The sequence below is a fragment of the Balaenoptera musculus genome, chromosome 8, assembly GCF_009873245.2.
Source record: "Balaenoptera musculus isolate JJ_BM4_2016_0621 chromosome 8, mBalMus1.pri.v3, whole genome shotgun sequence".
Classification (NCBI taxonomy): domain Eukaryota; kingdom Metazoa; phylum Chordata; class Mammalia; order Artiodactyla; family Balaenopteridae; genus Balaenoptera; species Balaenoptera musculus.
The window spans coordinates 17,745,199-17,765,088 of record NC_045792.1 but is presented as its reverse complement, the minus strand read 5'-3'; the positions used below and the strand labels follow the sequence as shown (position 1 = coordinate 17,765,088).

At 38.2% G+C, this 19,890-nt stretch overlaps 2 protein-coding genes across 2 annotated transcripts; both read right to left on the bottom strand.

Moving 5' to 3' along the window:
- Positions 1-6,324: 6,324 nt before the first annotated feature.
- Positions 6,325-18,663, bottom strand: LOC118899716 (NXPE family member 4-like). The gene is given in 6 exon segments (XM_036861607.1): positions 6,325-6,860; positions 9,289-9,495; positions 11,730-11,791; positions 12,294-12,705; positions 12,708-12,993; positions 18,571-18,663. Coding segments are annotated over 6 exon segments (1,596 nt in total).
- On the bottom strand, positions 9,905-10,470 carry LOC118898961 (60S acidic ribosomal protein P1-like). Its single transcript, XM_036859849.1, has 3 exons — positions 10,397-10,470; positions 10,219-10,314; positions 9,905-10,143 (listed from the first exon to the last, which is right to left on the bottom strand). The coding sequence occupies exons 1-3, from the start codon at positions 10,468-10,470 to the stop codon at positions 9,945-9,947; spliced, it is 369 nt and encodes a 122-aa protein (XP_036715744.1). The 3' UTR covers positions 9,905-9,944.
- Positions 18,664-19,890: the final 1,227 nt, after the last annotated feature.

Genomic DNA, 19,890 nt, shown 5'->3' with positions numbered 1-19,890 from the left:
ATCTCATTGTAGTTTTGATTTGCATTTCTCTAATAATTAATGATGTTGAGCATTCTTTCATGTGTTTGTTGGCAATCTGTATATCTTCTTTGGAGAAATGTCTGTTTAGTCTTCTGCCCATTTTTGGATTGTGTTGTTTGTTTTTTTGTTATTGAGCTGCATGAGCTGCTTGTAAATCTTGGAGATGAATCCTTTGTCAGTTGCTTCATTTGCAAATATTTTCTCCCATTCTGAGGGTTGTCTTTTGGTCTTGTTTATGGTTTCCTTTGCTGTGCAAAAGGTTTTAAGTTTCATTAGGTCCCATTTGTTTATTTGTGTTTTTATTTCCATTTCTCTAGGAGCTGGGTCAAAAAGGATCTTGCTGTGATTTATGTCATAGAGTGTTCTGCCTATGTTTTCCTCTAAGAGTTTGATAGTGTCTGTCCTTACATTTAGGTCTTTAATCCATTTTGAGTTTATTTTTGTGTATGGTGTTAGGGAGTGTTCTAATTTCATACTTTTACATGTACCTGTCCAGTTTTCCCAGCACCACTTATTGAAGAGGCTGTCTTTTCTCCACTGTATATGCTTGCCTCCTTTATCAAAGATGAGGTGACCATATGTGTGTGGGTTTATCTCTGGGCTTTCTATCCTGTTCCATTGATCTATGTTTCTGTTTTTGTGCCAGTACCAAACTGTCTTGATTACTGTAGCTTTGTAATATAGTCTGAAGTCAGGGAGCCTGATTCCTCCAGCTCCATTTTTCGTTCTCAAGATTGCTTTGGCTATTCTGGGTCCTTTGTGTTTCCATACAAATTGTGAAAATTTTTGTTCTAGTTCTGTGAAAAATGCCAGTGGTAGTTTGATAGGCATTGCATTGAATCTGTAGATTGCTTTGGGTAGTAGAGTCATTTTCACAATGTTGGTTCTTCCGATCCAAGAACGTGGTATTTCTCTTCATCCGTTTTTGTCATCAGTATCTTACAGTTTTCTGAGTACAGGTCTTTTGCCTCCTTAGGTAGGTTTATTCCTAGGTATTTTATTTTTTTTGATGCAGTGGTAATTGGGATTGTTTCCTTAATTTCTCTTTCTGATCTTTCATTGTTAGTGTATAGGAATGCAAGAGATTTCTGTGCATTAATTTTGTATCCTGCAACTTTACCAAATTCATTGATGTGCGCTAGTAGTTTGCTGGTAGTATCTTTAGGATTTTCTGTGTATAGTATCATGTCATCTGCAAACAGTTACAGTTTTACTTCTTCTTTGCCAATTTGGATTCTTTCTAATTCTTTTTCTTCTCTGATTGCTGTGGCTAGGACTTGTAAAACTATGTTGAATAATATTTGTGAGAGTGGACATTTTTGTCTTGTTCTTGATATTAGAGGAAATGCTTTCAATTTTTCACCACTGAGAATGATGTTTGCTGTGGGTTTGTCATATATGGTCTTTATTATGCTGAGGTAGGTTCCCTCTGTGGTCAGTTTCTGGAGAGTTTTTATCATAAATGCGTGTTGAATACTGTCAAAAGCTTTTTGTGCATCTATTGAGATGATAATATGGTTTTTATTCCTCAATTTGTTAATGTGGTGTATCACATTGATTGATTTGCGTATACTGAAGAATCCTTGCTTTCCTGGGAGAAATCCCACTTGATCATGGTGGATGATCCTTTTAATGTGTTGTTGGATTCAGTTTGCCAGTATTTTGTTAAAGATTTTTGTGTCTATGTTCATCAGTGATATTGGCCTGTAATTTTCTTTTTTTGTGTGGTATCTTTGTCTGATTTTGGTATCAGGATGATTGTAGCCTTATAGAATGAACTTGGGAGTATTCCTTCCTCTGTAATTTTTTGGAATAGTTTGAGAAGGATAGGTGTTAACTCTTCTCTAAATATTTGATAGAATTCACCTGTGAAGCCATCTGGTCCTGGGCTTTTGTTTGTTGGAAGATTTTTAATCACTGTTTCAATTTCAGTACTTATGATTGTTCTGTTCATATTATCTGTTTCTCCCTGGTTCAGTCTTGGAAGGTTGTACCTTTCTAAGAATTTGTCCATTTCTTCCATGTTGTCCATTTTATTGGCATATATTTGCTTGTGGTAGTATCTTATGATCCTTTGTATTTCTGTGGTGTCTGTTGTAACTTCTCCTTTTTCATTTCTGATTTTATTGAGTTGAGTCCTCTCCCTATTTTTCTTGATGAGTCTGGCTCAATGTTTATCAGTTTTGTTTTTGTTCTCAAAGATCCAGCTTTTAGTTTCATTGATCTTTGCTATTCTTTTCTTCGTATCTATTTTATTAATAACTGCTCTGATCTTTATGATTCCTTTCCTTCTACCTACTTTGGGTTTTGTTTGTTCTCCTGTCTCTAGTTGCTTTAGTTGTAAGGTTTGGTTGTTTATTTGAGATTTTCTTGTTTCTTGAGGTAAGATTGTATTGCTATAAACTTCCCTCTTAGAACTGCTTTTGCTGCATCCCATAGGTTTTGGATCATCGTGTTTTTGTTGTCTTTGTCTCTAGGTATTTTTGATTTCCTCTCTGATTTTTTCAGTGTTCCATTGGTTATTTAGTAACATATTGTTTAGCCTCTGTTTACTTTTTTTTTAAAGATGCAAACTATCATAACTATTATTAGAACATGGTCTTGTTGTTTCCTAAGGAAATGGCCCAGTAAAAAGGAGTGGGTTGATGACTGGGACAGTTATCAATGCATTGCCTCTCAGCTCCAAATTCACCCGTCAATATATTCTCTGCAGTGACAGACAGAATTATTTTAAGTACCTCTCCTTAAGGTGAGCATGTTGTCGAGCTTTGTCATTAGAGGGCATTGGAGGGACAGTAAAGGAGGAAGGCGCTATCCCCTGTCACTGCCTACAACAGTGGGTGGGGATTGTGAGTATGGAGACTTCCAGTGGAGCTCTTCCTGTCTTGTTCCTAGAACCAGGCAATTTCTCAGTGACCTTGTAGGCTTGTCCTTTCCCAACAATAACTTTCCCTGGCTTTCGTACACAGAAAACAACAATCTGTGGCTTCCTGCCAGTGAAGGCCTCCTGCTTGCACAGGCCCTGATTCCCTCTGCAGATCCCTGGGCAGGTCAGCTGTCCCAGCCCCCACCCGCTTTACATGCCCATGCCCCCGCTTGCTGATCACCCGTATTCCATCTGCACTACAGAGGGTCGCTTTCTGCTTGCCCAGCAATTGCAGACCATCTGTGACCTGGACAAACCAGTGATCTTCTCCGCTGCCCAGTGGGCTGAACTACATCTTCCTCAGCAGAGTCTGAATTCCAGCCTTGGGGAGGGCCCCTTCCAAGTTGCTCCTTCCTTGGATACCCTCTCTCTTCCCTAAGGGTACAATTAGAGTTTCCTTCTATCTTACAGTCACTTGTTTATCAGAGTGTAATAATTTTTTATATTAGACATCCTCTGTTTAGCCTACTGTGTGGTTTCTACCTCCTAATTGGATCTATACAATACAATGGCAAGAGAGATTATAACTGCAGGAATTCAGCACCAACTAGTTCTTTGAATATACCACTTTTTGAAGCCTCCTCCTTGGAAAGATCCTCATACATGTAATTTTTAATCTTCTCAGTATACTCTTTAACATCCTTACCTCTTGATAATAATCATTTCCCTTGGAAATATTTACCTCTTTGTTTCCTTTAGAAATATTTATCCATCTTGTCTAAGAATCCATTCTGTCCAAAAGGCTGTGTGCCAGTCATTTTCACTTGTTTCTCTCATTGGAAGACCAGTTTGCAGTTGCTACAGACATACTGCGCAAGCATCTCAGACAGGAAATGACCCACCAAACATCAAGCAGACATGGCAACAGTTACTCTGTGTTTATAATGATTCATTTTGAGAAAAACGGATTCATTTTTGGGAAGAACTGAAATCATTTTGGATTTCCCCTAGAAAGTGCTAACTTCTGAGGTTTATCATTCTGAATGCATTACCCTGAGCTTGCACTTCCTCTTAGGGTTCACACATTACAAACAAATACTTCTCCCCTTTTCTTTTCTTTCAAAAAAAAAATCTCTGGGTCACATTCTAATTTTAGTCATTCTTATAAAATTATAGTCCTCTGTGTTCTTTAAAAAAAACCTGCCCCTTTAGCAAGACCTTCAGTGACCCTTGCCAACCTTACCCAATTGGAGAGTGTAATGGAAAGTCACTTTATTAATAAAAGAAAACAGATGCTGTTCCAAAGTTCCATGGTTTCACAACTCTTGTTCATTCTGACGTTAGCAACTATAGCAGTCTGTGATGATGCCTGAGTTATGTTACCAGTCCCTCTCTCCCTCCCTCCCTTCTTTCTTTCCTTCTTTTCTCTCTCTCTCCCTTTCTCTCTCTCCCTCCCTCTCCCCTTCCTCCCTATTCTTTCCCTCCCTCCCTCCCTTTCTTTATTGTCTTCCTTCTCTTTCTTTTTCTCCTTCTTTTCTTCCTTCTCTCCTTCTCTCTTTCCTACCCTCTCTCTTATTTTCTTTCCTTTTCTCCCTCCCTCAGTTGCCTTCCCATTATAATTGGGATAGAATTCAAACTCCTTGCCATAGACTACAAAGGCCACATGTTATCTGGCCCCTATCTTCCTCTCTAACTTCTTCTTCCTCCATATTTCTGACACTGACAATACTCCAGGCATAATGGTCTCCTGTTCTTTAAATAAACCAAGCTCCATCATGTCTCAGGGGTTTGGCACTTGCCATTCTTTCTTAAGGATCGCTGTCTTCACTTTGTCTCATGGATGCCTTCTTTCCATTATTTTGATCTCCCTTGTAATGCCTTCTCCTCTGAGATGCCTTTTTGAACTGCTCTAACTAGTCACCTCCATCACCACCATGCTGTCACTCTGCATCACGTTACCCTATTATATACTTTGTTCATACTACTTTAGTAGTGTGGGATTATTTTATATCTTTTTTGTTTCTCTTTTTCCTTTATTACAATATAAATTCTTCGATGGCAAATAATTCATGTGCCTTTTGGACCACTGTATCCCTAAAGACTCGAATAGTTCCTGACACATGATAAGGGACTTAATATTTTTGACCATCTGTTTACTGGGCACTGAACCACTGAATTGTGGTTCATGGGCAAATAAGTAGAAAAATTATTATCCCTTTCCTGGAGGAAACTGGATAAATGGATTTAAGATATTCCTATTATCATTGTCTTTTCCTAGATGGAGCAAGAGTAGGTCAGGGGCCCAGTGATACCTGGGGCATGGTTTAGAGGGAAAAATTAAGGAAGAATATTATACCAAAATACTTTATAATAGTTATATCACCCTATTCAACTGAAATTCTCATATCATTCTTTTTTGGTCAAATTTTGGGAAGGCCTATTACAATGCAAGTGAGCGTGATTAAAATAGTAACCCATATGTGTAGATTATAGAAACCAACGTTGTTGATCATCTACATTATGGTTTTCAAACATTTTAAGCGGTAGAACCTTTTTTTCAAATCAAAAGCCTACCCAGAAGCCCAATAAACATGGGTAAAAATGGCTGATATTCTGGCTGAAGTGGTGTGGAAGAACTGGTACCCTGAGCACCAAGCACTTCTCCTAACTCCCGTCCCTCCAGCCAGTACCTGCAGCACCACCCAGAGCTGCTCAGAGCAAGGTTTGAAAATCACAAATCTCAGACTAACTCCTTCGTTTCAGAAACTGAGGCCCAGAGAGCTGAAGTGACTTATCCAAAGTTATGTAATTACTGTCAACAAAAGGACTGAAGCCCAGCTCTCTGAATCCTAGAGCACTGTGCTTTCAACTGTTTTATCTGGTATTCCTGAAGGATAAGTTCTATAGAATAGATTAGCTCCTAGCCGTGGGAGCCCCTCTAGGGAGAGAAATGTCAGAGGCTTTCAGTATCCAGAGGGTCTTGCTTCAAATTCTGCGGCTCCTTCAGGACTGTGTACGTGGAGCATTGCCTCAAAAGACTTCTCTTCCCACTTGGAAATCATCTCGAGCTTGTCTCATAAATAAGGAAATGGGACTACTTTCTCCAAATATTTATTTTATAATGACTTCATTGCTCTGAATTTCCATGCATCACAGAGAACTTTTAACCATTAGGTGTCTTGACTTCCTGCTTGTGAAAAGTGGCATGACTCTGATCAAGAAGGGTAGCTCCTTTTCATAAGTATTTTTGTGTTTATTTGTAAGTGGAAGCCCAAATTAGAAATAACTGATTTGGTTGAGTTGCTGGTTAATAAATCAGCCATAGCGCAGATTTTCTCTTGCTAATTGAGAGTTCAGAGCCAACAGCATCTGGCATGATAGCAAACACTTAATAGATGTCTTTAATTAAGTGAATAAATTAAAGCGATATGTTTTATCTAGCAAATAAAGTTTAACAATGTATTAATCTGATTTCTGACTACAGATTGGGGCGGGTGGATGTTATCTGTGCCATATGCAATTGTTATATCCCAGGCATCAATAATGCCCACATTGAGATCCTGAAAAATGTCCTTTATGGCAAGATATTGGATGTAACCGTGAAAGTCACTAAATCTCTCCACATCATTGTGCATCTCCCTGCTGTTTTCTGCCTTGATGATGACCATAGTGTCTGTGCTTCTCAGAAGAAGGTGCTGAACTGCGTCATGGACACTGAGGGCCCTTCGGCTAAACACATCAGTGGGAAAGGGTCTGAAGTGCTGGTCCAGAGAAATAACAATGATAGCATTTTTTTCTCCTCCAGTTCTGTCAATAACCTGAGCGATGTACTCAATCTCTTTGACTGAATAGGTCAGTGATCCAATCAAAGGGTAACCATGCTTTCGCCACTGGATGTTGATATTCTTGTCCAAGTCCACAGCAAATTGGTTTTGAAATTTTCCAAATTCATGCAGATCCACTGACTTCAGGGCTGATGACAAATAGTCAATCCCAAAATGAAAGGAAAAAAAGTTCCAAAGGTCATAAACATAGAAGAAAAGATTTGGTGTTTATGATTAAATAAGTTAATCCTGACTAATTTATTATAGGTTTAAATGAGAGAATAGTTTGAAAATTATTGAGCAACCAAAAGTGTTAATACAAATAAGAAATTATATCTGCCCCTCTGTAGAACCATGTAGAACCAAATCGACTGGTGAGGGAGAGCAATGAGATCACCTCACTGGAGGATGCTGGAGTCACTTTTGTGGGTATTAGTTTTGTACATTTTGCTAACTAGAGACTAAGTTCATTTGAAGATAGAGAAAGATACCAATTGATGTCTTTATATTTCAAAAAACAAGTAGCCCTATTTCCCCAAGTCCTCTGTAAGTTCCCTTAAGACTGGAATTATATTTTATACTTCTGTGTTTCTTTTACATATGCATGAAATGGTACTGAATACATCATCTATAATAATAATATTACTATTCATTTGTGAATGACTTTACAAAGCATTTATTAAGACTGATATATTCATTTACTTCAAAGCTCAATATATATGCATATATATATTTGATTGCCATATTATAGAAAAGAAAACCAAGAGATGAAATGACCTGTTCAAGATTACACAACTAGTAAGTGACAGAATCTGTACCTAAACTTGAAGTTTCTCCCAATTCTTGTGAAAGTAGTCTACCCAATCTTAAAACTTTTGAAAAGTATAGTATGGATAGAAGAAAATGAAGTCCCTACATTTTTCATCGTATTAATTAGACCCTTGTCAAACTATCAAGGCCAGCTGCTTTGTAGCTAGAACTTCTGAGGAAAATGTGTAGTAAAGGATTATTAATGCTTTGTAACATGTATCATCTTAGAAGTAAAGGGCTGCACTTAAAGTCTTAACCAGTATGGTTTGAAAATAGTGATGCTGGAGGGTTGGGTGGAGGAAAAGGGCAGAATTTTTTCTTCATTCCGTTTCTAACATATTTCAATTTCCTTTTCCAAAGCACACTATAGCCATACAATTTAACTTTTAACAATATGTGCAATAGATATTTTGCTACCACAACTTGAAAGGTCAGCCAAGAGGGTAGGTAACTCAATAATTTAGTACTTTCTATAAACTAAGAGACCCACAGTTATAGGATGTGATGCTAGAGGTTATCACCAGACCCTTAATTTTACAGATGAGGAAACTGAGGTCTGGCGGAGTTTAGTCATTTACCAGAGGTCACAATTTAAAACTCTCCCCTTCTGTTGGAGGGGATCCAAGGCCCTATTGATTTTCCCTTTTTACTGGGAGAATCAGCTTACACCCTAAGCTGGAGATCACAAGAGTGGCATCCTGTCAGGAAGACCAGCAGGGGGCCACACCAGCTGCACTGTCCCCAGTGGTAAAAGCCAGGGTCCAGGACAGGCAGTGACAGTTTTCCAGGTAAGAGTGCTAAGATCTACTAGTGGATTCTGAATTATTATTGATGCATTCTTGGTTTAGTAAAAGGAGCAACTAGACTAGGATTCTAGCAAATGGATTCTAGCCCCAACTCTGATATGAACTAATGATAATAATTGCAATAGCTGTTGTTTACTGGGCACTTTCTGAGTGCTCATGTGTCTTGCAATGTGTTAAATATTTTATAACCATTACCTCATTTACTCTTTATAACCACCGCCAGATGCTGTTGTTATTTTTAGTTCATTGATGAGGAAAATAAATACTATGCCCAAGGTCATGGCTTCTAAGTGGCACAATCTAGGGCTGTTAGGCTCCAAAGCTCTACTTTGAACCACTGTGCCTACCTGATGTGAAGCCATTACCTTACTCCTAGCATCTGTCCTTCCATGAAATAATAATAGTGATGACAGCTTACACCAAAGAGAACTTAGTATGTAGCAAACAGTATTCTAAATGCATTGTGTATATTACCTCATTTTACCAGGTGGGTACTATTTTTGTCTCCGTTTTACAGATGAGGAAACTAAGGACAAAATCACTATGTAGTTATGTAACTTGCCCAAGCCCATCCAGCTAGGACATGTAGAGGTCATATTTTGATCCCAAAACATCTGGATTTAGAATCCACACCCTTAATCATCATGCCATCTGTAGAAGGTGGACAATATAATATCTTATTATCGTCTGCTCTGTCCGTGATTTTCTGAGCATGCTGGGTAAATATTGAAGTGTGGATTTTGCAGGGATAGGCATGGAGTAAACCTTTTTCTACACTGGCTCCCTTCTAGTCAATAAATGTGTTCTTTTAAAGAAAAGACAATGATGTCTTGTGAAAAGTGTTGGTGTGTTGTGATTAACAAATATGAAAAAGAAGAGGCATTGCCCATATTCATTTCTCCCCTTGAAATGAAAAAGATATTTCTGAAAGGGATATGAGTAATAGCTTAGACAGGCATACTGTTGATACTGCTTTTGAAGTATTCCATCCACTGGCGGATCGTGGAATCTCCCATTAGATGTATGAATTTTCCTCTCAGGCATTCTTTCATTTCGATTGGAGCCAAACTACAGGAGACAGGATTCCATGTGTCTTTCCAGACGTGTCCACGGGGGATTGTGGATGCCATTCCAAACTTGCATTTCTTTTTCATTGGAGCTGTCTTTTCTGCTAAAGAATCAACAGGATAGGATCTTCTAAAATATCACTTTACCCATCAGTATTTGTTAAGAATCAACTGTCTTTTCTAAGTATCCTTTTAATAGGGTGTGAGGGTGGAGAAGAAGCCTTATTGAAGCATCATTATCTTAATGGAATACTTATTTTTCAGAAAAAATTTTCTCTGATACGAATTTTCTAAATGATACCCATTAATGTTCATTATAGAGAACATGTTTTCTCCCAGAAAAAAGGCCTTCTAGGTAAAATTTAAGTATTTGTTTGCCTTCTCATGAAAGGAAAGACATCAATTCTTGCTTAGTCATGAAAACTCAATTATCATGTCATTTTATCCCACTTTACCCCCAAGTTTATCACACACTGTCCTAGTGTTTTTTTTGTTTTTGTTTTTGTTTTTAAAGAGCTCAGCTTTTTATTGAACGTGTTACTAAAGAGGTTTAGTCAAAGAGACCAAAGCCCATGTCATCATCAGACTCTTCAGATTCTTCTTTCTTTGCTTCCACTTTCTTCTCTCCAGCTGGGGCAGCAGTGGTGGGGCGGGCGGGACCTCCTGGTGGGGCAGCATCAGCTGCTGGGGCAGGTCCACCAGTCCCCACGTTGCAGATGAGGCTCCTGATGTTGACATTTGCCAAAGCCTTTGCAAACAAGCCTGGCCAGAAAGGTTCAACATTTACACCGGCTGCTTTAATGAGGGCATTGATCTCATCCTCCGTGACCGTCACCTCAGCGTCGTGCAGGATGAGGGCCAAGTAGATGCAGGTGAGCTCCGAGACGGAGGCGATGGTGCGGGCGAGTGCTACATGGGGGCTGCCGGGTGCGGTGCTAGTCGCCAGATGAAGTGAGGGCCTCTCCCCAACGCGGCCTTAGCTTCCTCGGAAGGATTGAGCACCTTAGCGGCAGCAGAGGACTGTCATAGTGTCTTAATGCCACAATCAAACTGTAAATACTTTGAGTTAAGTGCATGGAGATATCAAAAACATTAACAACTAATTTGGTTTGGGACCTGGACAGTCCACATGGATATGGCTGTAGGCTGGAGCAGAGTCCTGGAGGTCCAGAACAGGCCAGGTATTAACCCATTAGTCACTGGTTTGTGAAGAGTCTGGGAATCTGATGGACTGATGTATCTAGCCTTGGTGGTCTTGGGGCAGTGATTATTCACCAACCAAAGGAAGTGGTTTAATATTTTAATAACCGGTATGAGTATCCTTGTGTATCCTGGGTGAAAAATGCCATTTCTACCTGTAGGTACGTATATACACTTCAGTGTAAATGAGTTCAGTAGCAATTAGCAAGCTGTTAATGTCGAACTTAAAGGGACACAAAAGTTCTTGCCTTAAATCATTTTAGATAGTGATTTCCTAGGATGTTTTGAGCCAAAGGAATTGAAGAGCAATTAATAAATACAAGTGTGGAAGCGCTATTTTATTTGTTAAAATGTTTGAAAGGTGGCAAAGACAAAGAGGGGAAAATTGTAATGAATTGACTTATAGAGGGCAGGTTAGAAACCTCTAGATGGTGATTCTTGTGCTTGTAGCAATGTGGGAAGTGCTGACGGTGGTGGTTTGGGAATAAGACCTAGGTGCAAACTGGGAGAGAGTTTTGACATTTGAAGGTTGTTGTGTCTGATGGGCAGGTAATCTGTTGCCTGATAGATAATGATAAGATTGATGATGAGAGTTATATTTATTTATTTATTTTTATTATTTTTATTATTTTTGGCTGTGGTGGGTCTTTGTTACTGCACACAGGCTTTCTCTAGTTGTGGTGAGCGGGGGCTACTCTTTGTTGCAGTGCACGGGCCTCTCATTGCGGTGGCTTCTCTTGTTGCAGAGCACGGGCTCTAGGCACACGGGCTTCGGTAGTTGTGGCATGTGGGCTCAGTAGTTGTGGCTCGTGGGCTCTAGAGTGCAGGCTCAGTAGTTGTGGCGCACGGGCTTACTTGCTCCGCGGCATGTGGGATCTTCCTGGACCAGGGCTCAAACTCGTGTCTCCTGCATTGGCAGGTGGATTCTTAACCACTGCATAATGAGAGTTATAAAACAGGCTTATGATTCCAGTCATTTATTCACTTAGGTAACTGGCATCTTGGCCTACCATAGACCAGCCTGATGAGCAGAGTAACAATAGGACTGGTAATAGTGAATAAGTCTGCAAAAAGAAGAAATGCTGTAAATGGGACTAGTACTAAGTACCACCCGTCAGACACAGGGAGAACTTACTGTTGCATTTGGAGACAGTAATGGCGTCAAACTTTTCCATCATCTCTATACCCACATTTGACCTTAACGAGACAAATATAGAAATTAATCTGCAGGTGGCCCCAAGATCAGGAAACACAAGAAGCCACATTACCCATTACTTCAGTTATTTCTTGTGATAATAACTGACTACTTTGCCCACAGTTCCAAACCATTTATTAAATTTCCATTTCTTGGCCTATTAGTCCAGGGAGTACAGATCCCCAGAAAGTGTACAAGGTAATTTTTTGAGCAGCAGAAAGAATATATTAGAGCCCATGCATATTCACACATGTATATTTTTCCTCCTCTTTTCATTTTTATTTTATTTATATTTTTTGTTTCAATGATAAGGGTTAAATATCCAAAACCTTTAGGGACTACTGGAGAGTGGGCACTGTCCCCAAATGAATTCACAGACCTTTGCTAAAATGGCTCTTCACAGAGTCCCAAGGTTGATGTACTCATAGCAGTTTCCTTTAGATCAACAGATAGGCCAAATCATTACTATATTTGTCCAGGTAGTCTCCAGAAATAATTATTTACCTTTCAAAGAGGCTTCTTTCTTGTTTGCTAAGATAAGACACTTCCTTGTTTTTGGAATGCATGTGGGTGAGTGCAGCACAGGGTATATGTGGAGGCTTCACGCAGTAGAAGGCTTCTTGGTCTTGACTATCCAGGTTCTCACACAGCTCAGCACTTGAATTTAAAACCAGGGTGCAATCAGTATTGACATGGGAGGTGCCCCTGGCAAACTGGCCTGTGAAGATCACCCTGTCATAGCCTTGGTTCCTTGCCCTCCAGAGAGCCGACACCCCTTCACTGGGGAGGATGAGCAGGAGAGACAGAGACACCCGGCCCCCCCAGAACAGGGTGAAGCTGACAAGGTAGGTGCCATTGTTGAAGTCTGTCAGCTTTCCCGAAGCGCCTGCCTTCAGGGCTGGGGAGGACATCCTGGCCTCAGGAAATCCCCACCATATTCCTTCCTGCGTCCCAAGTGGTCCCTCACCTCCAGCAGGACGTCTAGCTGATCCCCCCTGCAGTATGTGTCTTGAGGGCTGAGGAGGGTGGCTTTGCTGTGTGTGCTGGTGGTGGAGCTCAGCTGTTCTAGTTTCTCCATGATCCCCTTTATTCTCAGCTCAGTCTCTGTTGGTGAAACCGCTGGATGCAGTGGTGCTTCAGGACATGATTTCATGATGAAATTCCAGTGATGGAGGGAGATGGGCAACTTGAGTACAGTCCATAACTGAAATGACAAGGAATACAATAAAGAACAAAGAAAATGTGCCTATTTAATGTAATAATTTTGGTAGGTTAGCCAACTTCTGTTTTATAAAATGATGGGAGGTACAAAAATTAAAAATATATTGAGATTTCACTATCTCTGTTTTTTTTTTTTTTTTTTTGGCTGTGCCACATGGCTTGCAGGATTTTAGTTCCCTGACCAGGGATTGAACTCCAGGGTCCTTGGGAGTAAAAGTGCAGAGTCCTAAGCACTGGACTGCCAGGGAATTCCCATCACTGGCTAATCTATTTTGAATGAGCCACTCCACCCTGGGATCTTCTTCCTTAAAGTGGTGATCATAAAATGTACTTTCACTGGGCAGTTGTGGAGACCAAATGAGAAAATGCTTTTTAACTGCATAGCAGAGAACAAATGTTTATTGTTCTATTATTTTTTATCTTAAAACTAGAATTCAGTCATTTAAATAAATCCTTAAGAAAATGTTTAAGAAGCATGGAAATTTTATGTAATATACAATTATCTATTTTTTTCTATTTCACTTTTTACACTTTGATTAAAGAGTCTGTGATATCTGTTAGTAATTTTCAGATTGCTTTAGCTAACAGAACATAAGAAGCATAGGCTTATAAAATATTTATTTTCTAATCATAAAATAACGCTGATTTATTATTAAAAACGAGAGAATGCCACAACACTATAGGAAATAAAAGTCAGTCACAATCACACCAACCATTGATAACTACTGTTACCATTTGGGTGATTTTATCTCATACTCTGTATAACAATTTCACATGATTGTGAACAAACTGAATATTTACCAATGAATTTTGATTTAAAAAAAAAGTGTAATTAAGAACTTTCCACCTTATGTCAAAGGCCCACATAATATTCCAGCCTATGGAATATTTCACCTATTCCTATCTTTTTAGATATTTATTGCATTCAGCTTTTCTCTATTACTTATGATTCTGTAAAGAACACTTTTTGGTATAAATCTTTCATAGTAATATCTCCAAATTTTCACTAAAGGCAGAGTAGCTTGTACTGGACTAAGTTACTATGATTAACATTGTTACTGTTTTATTATTTGACATGTGAAGATTTTAAAAAATAAAAACATTTTAATTTATCAAATAATAGACAGTAATAGCAAACATTTAGTATGTGCCAGGTACAATGCTCAATGTTTTTCATATGTTAGCCCATTAATCTTCACAATAATATATGGGGTATTTATTTTTATGACCCAATTTTCAGATGATGAAACTGGTTCACAGCGAAGTTAAGGGACTTAGCCAAGCTTGTATAGCTAGTCAGCAACAGAGTCAGGTTTTAATCCCAGGCAAGTATCTCTAAAAATGAGCTACCCAGTGTTGCAAACATGCAATAAGACTAAAATTCTCTTTCACTGTTGGTTTAGGTGTGAATGGCACCACATTTCTGGAAAACAGTTCTATAGCATGTACTAAGACCTTTAACAATGTTCACTGCATTTACCAATAACTCTATTTCTGAGAACTCAGTGAATCATAGTAATATCTCCAAATTGGACTAATTCTCCTGTAGAGAACAGTGATAAACTCTACACCCCTACCCCCAAATCTTCTCTTTTAAAAGCACTGGAGAGTGACCACAAGCAGACAGACACTGGAGGAGAGTTGAAACCTGGAAGAAGGGACAACACTGGACTTGCATTTTAAAAAGTGCTGGGACTTCCTCAGCAGTCTAGTGGCTAAGACTCCACACTTCCACTGCAGGGGGCACAGGTTCGATCCCTGGTAGGGGAACTAAGATCCCACATGCCAGTGGCAGGATCAAAAAGAAAAAAAAACAACTGCTAACTAAAGTTCTTCAAGCTGAAGTGAAATTACACCAAAAAGACACATAGATCTTCAGGAAGGAATGAAAAGCACCAGAAATGATAAATATATGTATTAATATAAAATACTGTGTGTTTATCTCCTAGTTTCTTTAAAGTGCATATAATTATTTAAGAACTACAATTTTGTAATAATATGACAACTATAGCATAAAGAATGGGGGGGAATAAATGGAAATAAATGGTTGAAAGGTTATTACAGATTACATGAAGTAGCACAATATTAACTCTAAAAGTTAAGAATGTGTATTGTAATCTCTAGAGAAACCACTTTAGAAAGACAACTTAGAGCTATAAAAATAATAGAGAAACTAAAGGAAATACTAAAGAAAAATCAACCCAAAATAAGGCAGGAAATGGGGAACAGAGGAATAAAAACCAGAATGGGTGAACAGAAAACAAATAGCAAAATGGTGGACCTAAATCCACCCATATTAATAATTCCATTAAAAGTAAGTAGACTAAACACTTCATTAAAAGGCAGAGATAATACTCTTCCTGGGATTAAAGTAGTGTAATCAAACTCAAAAGAAAAAAACTACTGTTTTGGAATAGTTAGGGTGTGAAGATTTTTAAAAGACAGTATGTATAAATAAAATAATGTTCTATAGTCAATGCATTCATTTATGTATATTTTAATATTTTGAAATATTTAAAATATTTTGATATTAAAAGTTATAGTTTGGCATTAAAATTTATGGTTTTACCAAATTTTGGAAGAATTTTTATTAAATGAATTTGTGATCAATGTTTCAATATTTGAGATAATTCATTTATAAAAAGGTGAAGCTGTTATATTTTCACCTATGTGATTAGTAATACATTCTAGAAAAAAAGTTTTACTAGAATGATATCTAATAAATGAAGTGTTAAATTTTTTTTAAAAGGCAGAGATAAAACAGCAAGACCCAACTATTTGCTATCTACAAGGAATGTAGTTTAAGTATAAAGATACCTATAGGTTGAAAGTGAATGGATGGAAAACAATATACCATGTAAGCATAAAAAAGCTACCATTAATGTTAAAGTAGATTTTAAGACAAAGAGTATCACCAGACATAAAGATGGACATTTCTTAGTGATAACAGGGTCAATTGGTCTGAAAACTTAGCAACCTTAAATGTGTACGTGCCTACATATCCATGTATTTATATGTGAAACAAAAACGGACAGAACTAAAGGGAGAAATAGAAAAATCCACAATCAGAAATTAAAAAATCTCTCTCAGTAGTTGCTGCAGGAACTAAATTAAAAAATGAGTAGTACCAAATGTAAAATAGCTAGTGGGAAGCAGCTGCATAGCACTGGGAGATCAGTGGGGTGAGATAGAGAGGGTGGGAGGGAGGCGAAAGAAGGAAGGGATATGGGGATATATGTATACATATAGCTGATTCACTGTGTTATACAGCAGAAACTAACACAACATCGTGAAGCAATTATACTCCAATAAAGATGTTAAAAAAAAAAAGAGTAAGTACCTAGAGGATCTGAACATTATCATAGTAACATCTTTTAACCATACAGTACATTATCAGATGTTTTTAAACTGCTACAACTTCACGTGAAAATCATAAGTGATTTTCAGTATGGTAGAATAATATTCTCTGCACAATTTTTTTTTAGTAGAAAAATAACAGGAAAATTCTGATTCAAGGTGGAGGAGTAAGCACATGTTATAGCCTCGATTTCCCACCATAAAATTGTATAAACGGCAGAAAAGAACTTAAAAATTTCTAATTATTCTGGGAAATAGGAAGAGATACCTTATATGGACCAGAACTTATAAGCAGTCTCCTGAAGAATGAAATGCAGATGAGATTAGATCAAAGAAGGAAACCACGGCTCCAATGCATGTCGATGAGGCTTTGGCAAAAGAAGGAAGTCCCTGCAGGGACATTACCAACATGGAGGAGGGTGATAAATGGAGTAACAGGGGGTGAAGGGGAGGCTCACAGGAGGACAAACCAAGCAGGTTGACGCCTTATTTCCCACCCGTGCCGGGGCCAGGCAGCTAGAAACAGGGACTTCCGTACTCTGGTGAGAGTAAAAACTACAGATATTTAAGCTGGAGAGGTGGGTAGGACCCAGTGTGCCTGGCAACACTTTAGAAAAATGGGGAGCATTTATTGCCCTGCAGCACTTTTTGCATCTCTGCCACAAACATGCTGGAGCAAACAGGTAACAGCACTCCAGACTGGCCACCACAGAATCTCAGGTGTAAGAATGTACACAACCAAGAATTAGCAAAAAATGTTCATGAAAGGTAACTCATGAGAGGGACTTCCCTGGTGGTCCAGTGGTTAATACGCCATGCTTCCACTGCAGGGGGCACGGGTTGGATCCCTGGTTGGGGAACTAAAATCCCGCAAGCACGTGGTGTGGCCAAAAAAAAAAAAAGTAACTCATGAGAGAGAGGTATGAAGTTCAACAAAGAGGAGACACCCAAGGGAACAGAATTAATAGAAAAATCAAATCAAAATTTTAGAACAAGTATACTTTCTGTCCTCAGAGAGATCTAGACAATATTGGATCTGTGAACTAATGAGTCTTTCAAGATCTTGGAAAGTAAAATCCTACTGTTCCTTATGCAAAAGTCAGTTGGATTCCTTTACGCCAGCAGTGAGCAATTAGAAAATGTATTTAAAATGACACTATTCACAATAGCAACAAAAAAATTATGAAGTACCATGGTATCAATCTAACAAAAGATGTATAAGACCTGAATGCAAAAATTATAAAATTTAGTGAAAGATCTTGAAGAAGACCTGTATAGATGGAGAGAGATTACATGTTGATAAACAGCAAAATAATATTATAAACATATCAGTTTTCTCAGTTTGATCTATATGGCTAATGTCATGCACTTATAATTTAAGTAGAATTTTTCACTAAATTTGACAGTCTGATTCTAAAATATATAAGAGAGAGTGAAGAGCCAAGACTGGCCGAAAACTAAAAAAGTTTTCAAAACTAATTATGAAGCTCTGTTAATTATAGCCATGTGGTATTGATACAGGGAAGACAAATTGATCAATGGAGTAGAACGAAGAGCCCACAGAGGGATTTTGTATTTATTAGAGATTTTGATATACAACAAAAATGACATGATAAATCAGCTTGGAAAGGAAGGATTACAAAATAAAAAGGGCTAAAAAAGTGGTTATCCATATGGAAATAAAAGAAAAATCAGCAAAAAAAAAAAAAAAATCCAAGTACATTACAGGGCTAAATGTCTAAAGCAACCTTTAAAACTTTCAGTAGAATATTTAGGTAAATAATTTGATGTTGGCATAAGGAAAGGTTTATTAGTACTCAAGAAGTATTAACAGTAAAAAGTATTAACAGTATTAACAGTAACAGTATTAACATAAATTTTACTACATAAACATGAAAATATTCTGTTGTTCAGACGTTCCTTAGAGAAGGTGTAAAGACAAGCTAAGCATTGGGAGAAGACTGCTGCAATGCAGATATAAGTGACAAAAGAAGAATGTGTGTACACACACACACACACACAAAATATTATCCTCTCCCATATCGCATGATTATTATCAAGTACCTTGGCTCTTAAAGGTGTGTAAGCTGTTGAAACTCCCGTACTACAACCTATAGATCTGTTTGTTTGGACTTTCCTAGAACAGATGTAGTGTCAGGTAAAAATGTATTTTTGTAAAACACATAAAGAAAGCAGTTCCTACCTTTGTGGAATTTTGGAAGACTGTAAAAGTGATCCAGGAGGCTAATATAAACAATACCAACAGTGACTTATGATTTGCTATTCTCATTGTCATGATTGGGATCCTAAAAGAGACAATACAAAAACAGGCACAAACACACAAAACCAGAAAAGAAATGCAGAAATACTTGAAAAGTTTATGCCTCCTGATTCTCCAGGAGAATCAGGAGAATCTCTGTGAGTTACTCCCAGAATTGAAACTTGGTCTTCACGCTGCTCTTGCTGTCTCCCAGCTGCCTTTATTAGCTTGTACCTTCAAGAGAGAGTGCTATTCTGAGAATGGAGCCCACCATGGACTCTAAGAAATTGAGCAGCTAAGGGCCTGATGGATGCAGGGTTGCTCATGCTTAGGGGAAGTTTCCAGGCTATGTGTCATCTAACAGCTTTCCTATTCTCTTCCCTTAAACACGAAGAGCAGACGCAAAGCATCCCAATAAATACTGACTCTGATAATCACATTATTCTGGGGCCCTTTTAATGTAACTTGATTTTTCCAGCTTCCTTTTTACTAATCTGTTAATAGGTTCCCCTTTCTTGTCTTACCAGCCTTTCTAGCACCCCTCAAGCTTGAAAAGATTTGTTTTAAAATTCAGATTTCTCTCTTTCTTTAAAAAATGTTTTAGGCTTTATCAGCGTTTTCTATGGTTACATCTTCATTGCTGTCTTCGCCCTGGAATTTCAAGTTGTCTTTTAAAAACAGATGGCTTAAACACAGCCCTTCTAAAGTTTTCTCATCTCTCAAAATTTTCTCTCCCGTAGAAGCACCTCCTACCCTAGATCCTCAGTTTATACATAGACATTAGAAGTTTCTGCACCCAAGAATAAATGTTACTCCTTTCCCTGACCTCCCCAATTTTGCAAATATTTTCATACCTTTAGTTAAAAGACTTTGCTTAATTCCATACACAGGAACTATAGTGAGCTGGGTGGTAAGGCTTTGTTCTGAAGCCACCGGTGTATTACGGGGGTACCTCTCCTCTGTGCCAAGACATATCACCGGTGTAAATTGCAGTCTGCATGCTTTGAGCTTAGATCCAGAACCCTCTGCTTGTTTCAGGTAAGGTGAGTGTCAGGCTTGCCAGCTGCACCTTAAGGAGGCACCTGGATCACAGCTGCAGTTCTCAGTTCATGCAGAGGTGGGGAGGAGAAATGAAATTCTCAGTATGGTTAGATGAGATAATTTTAATGTTCTTAGACTTTAGTAGTTAATTTCAGTAAGTGTACAATAAATACCTGACAAGAAAAAGTGTGAATGAATCTGGAAGTTTGAATGAATAGTCAT

Bases quoted from the DNA above. Each gene is read 5' to 3' on its own strand.
- LOC118898961 (XM_036859849.1), bottom strand. From the start codon at position 10,470: ATGCACTTAACTCAAAGTATTTACAGTTTGATTGTGGCATTAAGACAC. The intron at 10,315-10,396 runs GTGCTCAATCCT...CGCACCCGGCAG, and splicing joins AGTCCTCTGCTGCCGCTAAG to CCCCCATGTAGCACTCGCCC. The intron at 10,144-10,218 runs GGAGGATGAGAT...CTTGTTTGCAAA, and splicing joins GACGCTGAGGTGACGGTCAC to GGCTTTGGCAAATGTCAACA.